General features: G+C 39.9%; 1 protein-coding gene across 1 annotated transcript in view; it reads left to right on the top strand.

Annotated features, from left to right (window-relative positions):
• Positions 1-325: 325 nt before the first annotated feature.
• The window catches only part of LOC103610550 (coiled-coil domain-containing protein 73-like), a gene marked incomplete at both ends in the record, with an annotated part of 15,995 nt that continues 9,156 nt past the window's right edge, over positions 326-7,164 (top strand). The window contains 2 exons of the mRNA XM_008594700.1: positions 326-385; positions 627-698. Of these exons, the coding sequence (XP_008592922.1) occupies positions 326-385; positions 627-698 (132 nt within the window). The remainder of the gene's footprint in view (positions 386-626; positions 699-7,164) is intronic.

Genomic DNA, 7,164 nt, shown 5'->3' on the forward strand with positions numbered 1-7,164 from the left:
GGGGAGATAAGGAAGACAGGTTTATCTAGGTAGAGTTTTTGGTGGTGACTGTTGGTTCCCTTGCCCAGCTGCAGAGGATTTCCACTAGTGTCCTTAGCTGTAGTTTTGTTGCCCTTACCCCTCCAGATTAAGGGTTTAGGTCTGTAGCGAAAATAAGGAAGATGATTTGTGACTGCTCTTCCTCTCCACAGCCAGTGCCACAGGGGAAAGCTTTCTCAGGATTCTTTACAACCTACCTGTAGCCACCTAAAGGGTACAAACCTCACTATTTCAGGGGCTCCAGAGGGGATTCACATTTTTATGGTATCCCACATTCTGCTCTTAGCAATTTATTAAGGACTTTCAGCTGAATCATCTTACTGGTACTCAGTGGCTTATGTCCCAGGTAAGCAAATGCAGGAGTTCTATTTCTCCCAGTACGCGCCTGTCTCTATTCAGATTTTGGGTTGCTTGATTGATCTGGGACCTCAGTTCTCTGATAGATTTGACCACTTAATTTGCAAATTGTCCATATTTTTTCTTTTTGTAAGGGTGAGAGCCTGCTGATTCTCTCTCTCTAGAAAGAGCTAAAACTGGAAGTTTTAAAGTCCTAATTTTTATAACATTTTTTGTTTTCTTTGACTTAGGAAGCAGAAACTCAATATGAAGAGCAGATTGGTAAAATTATTGTGGAGACACAAGAACTCAAATGGCAAAAGGTGAGTATTTTTTCTCAGATTAGAATTTTTAGCTTCTGTTTAAAAGAGGGCTGGCCTGTTAGCTTAATTGGTTAGAGCGTGGTGCTAATAACACCAAGTTCAAGGGTTTGATCTCTGTACTGGCCAGCTGCCAAAATGAATGAATAAATAAAATAAAAATATATCTAATCCTTATTGCAAAGTTAATTTTTAATTTCCTAAACATTTTTGGGGGGTAGTGCCTTATTCTAAACAAAGCCTTGAGAAAATTCCAATAAGACTGTTGATAACATTTGGGCTTCTAGAAAACCGAGGATAAGAATTTTGTATAGGCTTTTTGGTGTTATAACACTGAGGATGACTCAATATTACTATTGTAAAGCTAGGGCTTACAGACCCCTCGAGTCTGTTGCACAGATTGGGTTACAAACCCTCCACACGTACGTCTGTGAGCTAAGTAATAGAAAATGTTCTGGGAGCCAAAGGCATAGAAAAATGAATGGGTTTTATTCAGATCTAGGAGCAACTATCCTAGTGGCTTCTCTGAGAGTTCTGAGCAGCACTGTGGATCAGAGCTGTTAGTCTTTTTATACTTAAGTCCACAACCCTGGACACCTGGGTGCCCATACACAATTTACATTAAGTAGTAACAAGGAACACCTGAGGATATTTACAGCACATGCTCAGCAAGGTTCTGAACATCTGAGGGGCCCTGACATTTTCCTATTTTACCCAACATATTATGAGTTGTTTACATCTGACATACATATTGTGTGTATAGGGCAGTAAGAATATTTATAAAGCAGTGAAACCTCATTTACTAGTACCATATTTTCCCAGGGTGGTGTTATTATCGACAGGCCAGGCTCAGCTTGCCCTCGCATTAAACAAATGACCTGAAAGTCCAAAAGTTGATGCAAGGATTGGAAGGTTTATTCAGATTACCGGTACTCAACTAAATGTCTAACCAAGCAAACAAACAAAGAGAAAAGAGGAGCAGTGGGGTCCAGTTTATCCTTGTCCCAATTGGTGGGGCCAACCTATTCCATTAATAGTAATTGATAAAAGCAGTTCTCCCCACTATTTTCAGCATAAAGAAGAAAAGTATCGAGTAGATTTAAATCAGAAAAACAAAGCATAGCCAGGAGCCCTCCAGGGTGCATCTATACAGAAGTGGATACAATCCAACCAAACTGAAGAGGGCTCAGAAAATCAGAGAAAGGTAAAGAGAATAAAGCATTGCCTTGTCAAAATTTAGGCCAGGGACTCCAGGAGAGATCTGCCAGCAGCAGAGACATGGGAGCAAAATAGTCCCAGTGGCCACTTGCCTCTTGCAGCTAGAGTCCTCTCCGGTGCCCAAAGCTTTCCAATTTTTGCCAGTGATTAAATTAGGTTCTTGCGGGCCGGCCTGGTGGCGCACTGGAGAGTGTGCCGCTTGAGAGTGCGGCGGCGCTGCCGCTGAGGGTTTGGATCCCATGTGGAGACCGGTTCCCGCTCACTGGCTGAGCGCGGTGCGGGCGCGACACCGAGGGTTGCGATCCTATTACCAGTCAGTAAAAAAGACAAAAAAGGAAAAAAAAAAAATTAGGCTCTCGGATTCCAAAGTCATAGAAATGAACAATGTACCCAACAGTAAAGCAACACTTTATTAAAAAAGGAGATAGACTTATGCATAAGGGGGTTAGCAACAGTAAAGCTAGCCCCCTGAGGGGAGCTGTTTAGAGTCTTTTGTAGGGAGAGGAGTTAAGGAGTACAGGCCGGCATCACTGGAGGTGGTCCGTTCAGTTCTTCCTGGTTGCATCATGGGTGCGTGCTCAGTAGGCAGTGGTGTTCATCATTGTGACCCCAGGAGGGTCATTGTAGCAGTCACCTTGATGCTTTGTGCACAGGTGGGAATTCCTAAAGGGGTCTTACGGCTAATCTGTAACTTTTACAATTATGGTAAATAAGCCTTGGGGAGGGGTTTTGTGGCTCAGTAAATATCTGTTTCCTTTCTTATCTCAGTCTGTTTTGTCAGGGCAGCCCATGGGGTAATCATTTGCCCTGGGGGTCTCAAGACTGAGGAGTGGAAAAATAACAAAGTGTCCTCTGCAGGGAAAATGGATTCAGTTTGGTTCACTGACCTAGCCTTACTCTGTTTCATTGTTATATAATGTAACCAAATATAAAAGAGTGTTATCAGCTCTTGATTTCTCTCTAATGATATTTATCTATATTGAAGCATTTATGATAGTGCTTCTCCATCCATGCTTTGATGCCTTTCCATCAAAGTAATCTTAACAGCTAAAAATTGGAAGTTTAATTATGGTCCCTGTTCTCACCATTTGTCAACATCGAAACAGGAACTTGGGGGTAACATATCAGAATGAGAATTCAGGTGACAGAGGATAAACCAAACTAGAAATGACTTGAATTTTGGGGCCAGACAGACCCATAAGGTTGTGCAGAATATGGGAGTAAAACCAGGGTTGGATTATATGAGTAAAACCAGGTTGGATTATATTTCTCTACACAGACCTGTGTGCGGAGAGAAAGAACAGGTAAATATTAAGTGCAAACTAAATCTCAAAGCAGATTTCAGAATATAAAGTCATATCTTATTTTTGGATAGCATCAACATAGTATAAAGTTATCAGAATCCCTAAATTAATGAGTGAGTTTAACACAATTCAATTAAAAATACTAAGAGCGTATTTGGGGTACTTATGCTGATTCTAAGGTTTATATGGAAATGAACATACAAGACCGGCTGAGAAATTTTTGAAAAAGAAGAGGATGAAATAGTCACACTCAATTCTTAAACATATTATAAAGCTGTAATAATTAAAATAGCATGGCAGTGATAATAGAGTCCAGAAGTAGATCCAAATGCGTAAGACAATTAAATGAATGATAAAGGTGGCTTTCAAATCAATGCAGAAGAACAGATTATTCAAGAAATGGTATTAGAGCTGGATTCCATCTGAAGAAAAGTAAATCTAGATTCCTATCTTATTTTACAATCTTGTAGCAAAACAGGAACTTTCATATGTCGTTGGCCATGTAAATTAGAACTGCCTTGTTGCATTCCCCAAAATATTACCAAACTATCAATAAAGCAACTATGGAATATGTAGAGGGTTATGGGGGTCTAGGCTCAAGTGGCTGTAGGCAGATCTTTTAAAACAGGACATTGATTGGGATTGGGCAAATTTTGTGATATATTTTAGGATTGGTGTATGTAGCAACACAAGGATCTTGAAGCTAGTCTTGAGAGTAAACTTCTGTTTGATAAACCAGGTGTTTACCAAAGTACACAGTTGTCTCAGATAAATTCTTTTGCAACAATTGCCTGAAACAGTGGTATAATTTATTGGTTTTTATAGACTTAAATCTACTGGGCAAAGATTTCCTGGAACAAAAAACTAAGTTATGTTGACACAGATATTATCAGCTCTTAGTACTAATAGTGCTGTTATATTAATGCAGGTGGTTTCAGTTCTCAAACCCCCTTTGCTTTTCAGCCTGAGCTGGAGAATAGACTGCTGTTATTTAGGATGTGATCAATCAAGATCTGTACTGATTTATAAAGAGTAATAATAGCATATAAAGTTGTTTCTGGTGATGGTGAAGTTTAAATTTTACACAATTTTTAGGTGATTTCAAGTATTGTTATTCTTTTGATTTTTTTTTTCTTTTTAGTCATTTAAAAATGTAAAAACCATTTGTAGCTCACAGGCCATATAGAAACAGACAGTTAGTCAGATTTGGCCCATGGGTCATAGTTTGTTGACCCCTCATCTAGATCTTGTTCTGTAGGTCTTGGGTAGAGGCTGTCTATATTATCTAGTTATCTTGATCCAAAGCTCTCAGGTGGAAGCTATTTCTTTCTGAAGACAGTCTGCTTCTGAAGTTTTCTTAAGACATCTTAGTTTTAAATCTCTTGATGGAAAGGCAGTCCAGGTATTGGAAAGTGAAACCTAGTGTCTGTTCATCTAGGAGACATGAATCCAAGGATCTATGCCCTGGATTTTAGTTACTGTGCTAGCAAAGAACCTGATAGGATTATTTCCAACATGGTTTCTAGGTGTTTTTTTTCTCTGTGGGGTCATTTCCAGAAGACATTATAACTGAGTTTTAGGTCATGTAGAAGAAAGACAACTTACATTTGTGGGTGATGTCTATGATGCATGTTGCATGAGTTTCTTGGAGTACTTTACCATATTTATCTGAATTAAGGAAATGTCCAAAATCGGGGGAGAAGTAGCCATCTGTATAGGGCAACCTCTAACAAGATTGTATGATGAAAACCAAGTGTAGGGGAGTATGGACTTCATGGTCTTGCAAGCAGTGGTAGCCTTCTTAGTAATGTAAGTTCAAGAGTGCCAGATTTAATATTTAGCTTCTCTACTTTTACTCAAGATTGAGTATGATGAGGACAGTGATGTTTCTAAATAAACGACAAGGATTTGTAAAGTTCTCTATTAAAAGTCCCAGTAAAATTAGTACTTATGTCATTTGGAGGTCCTAGGTTGGGAGCACAAAATCAAATAATTTTTTTCTACTCTCAGAGCTGTAGCTCTCTGTAAAGAAAAAGTTTCTATCTATCTGAAAAGAATTAAACAATAATGAGAACACATTCAGAAACCATTGCAGAGGTTATTTTTAGGAAATCCAATTGGAGGTGTTCATAGAGACCCTGAGGCTTGGATTTATAAGAATACAGTTTTACCAAAATAGTGCTGGTGACAGATGAGATGTGCACCAGAGACATCCTCAGCAATCTTAGTAAAATTTCCCCATCAATGCTAAATGAGTATAGTGTTCAGTTTGTCCTTGCTCTGATAGTAATCTCATGTAAAATTTTTGCACTTTCATTGAGGTCCTCTGGTGCCACCAAGTGTTTGTCCTGAAAGTGTTCTGAAAGAGATTTTCTTTTTGTAATTTATGTCATGTTTTCTTTTCAGACTCTGGAACCAGTTGTGAGCTTTCCAAATAGCCTTTTTTAATCTCTCCAAAGGTTCGGCTTTTGGGTATCATGGGGGCCAGGACTGTGTGTCATAAAGATTAGCTAGGACATTTCCTTTAGCCTTAATATTACCCCTTTCAGTGTGGGTTTATGATAGTAACCTCCTTAGGAAGCATTAGAGCACTTAAAATTGTTGACCATTTGAAATTGGGATTCCTACTGAGGTCAGAAACCCTTATTGTTTCTACAGTATTCTAAAATCATGGACTACTCCAAAGGCATAGCTGCTATTATTGTTAACTCTTAATTCTTGGCATTTGGCAAGCTTTGCTGAGTAGGATAAGTTCTGTCATCTGGACTGATTCTACCTCTAGTATGAGTCATAATTTAGGGGTCAGTTGAGACTGTTGCAGTGTATCCTGCCTGATATTTTTCCTGTTTCAGTTTCAAAAAATGACCTATCAACAAATACTATTAAACCTAGGTTTAACCTAGGGGACATTTCTAATAAATCTGTTTGAGACATAGTCATTGCTCCAACAGAGTCTAGATTGTCTTGGATTTCCCCTTCTTTGGGCAATGGAAAAAGAGTAGCTGTATATTTTATGTCAGAAGTTGCTGATCATCAAAATGTTTCTTGAGAGAAAGTTTGCTGTGCATTCTGTTCTATCCCCATTTCTCTTACCACATTAGTATATTTGATTTTTTTTCATGAAGAAACAAAAACTTTTTTTTATTTTCTTTTTTCGTGACCGGCAACAGATTGCAACCCTCAGTGTCGCGCCCGTACCAGACTGGGACTGGCAACGGGATCGCAACCCTCGGTGTTGCGCCCGCACCTCGCTCAGCCAGTGAGCCGCCGGTCTGTATGTGGGATCCGAACCCTCGGCGGGAGCGCCGCTGTACTCCCAAGTGGCGCACTGTAGCAGTGCGCCACCGGGCCAGCCCCGAAACAAAAACATTTAATTTTAACCTGTTTTTCATTCAAATCTTTATATAGTTGATCCTTGAACAACATAGGTTTGTACTGTGTGGGTCCACTTATATGCAGATTTTTTTCAATAAATATATTGGAAAATTTTTTGGATTTATACTTGGATTTTCAACTGCTGTAGGGGGAGTGTCAGTGCCCCCATATTGTTCATGGGTCAACTGGTAGTTTTCTGAGGCCTCTCTATCACTGGGAATTTAAATAATTAAAACCTGGAATTTGCTGATAGGAGTTAAATCTAGCTAGGCTCAGAGTGGCAGGAGGGCCCTCTCCCCAGCCCCCATTACTTTCCTCCCATTGGGTAGCAACTATGTTCCAGTCTGTAAATAGGCCAGTGCCTTGTGCTCTCCAGCAGAGGCCCTGTGTGTGCAGCCAGTGTGAGGGTGGAGGTGCAGTACCCTTACTGCTGGACACATCCACAGGTGCCTAGAAGCCATTCCTATTCACTGGACTGGAATAAAAAGATTTGCTTGTTTATGCAATTAAGAATTGCTCCTGGGCCGGCCCGGTGGCGCACTGGATAGTGCGCCACTTGGGAAGCGTGGCAG

The sequence above is a fragment of the Galeopterus variegatus genome, unplaced genomic scaffold, assembly GCF_000696425.1.
Source record: "Galeopterus variegatus unplaced genomic scaffold, G_variegatus-3.0.2 Scaffold11301, whole genome shotgun sequence".
Classification (NCBI taxonomy): Eukaryota; Metazoa; Chordata; class Mammalia; order Dermoptera; family Cynocephalidae; genus Galeopterus; species Galeopterus variegatus.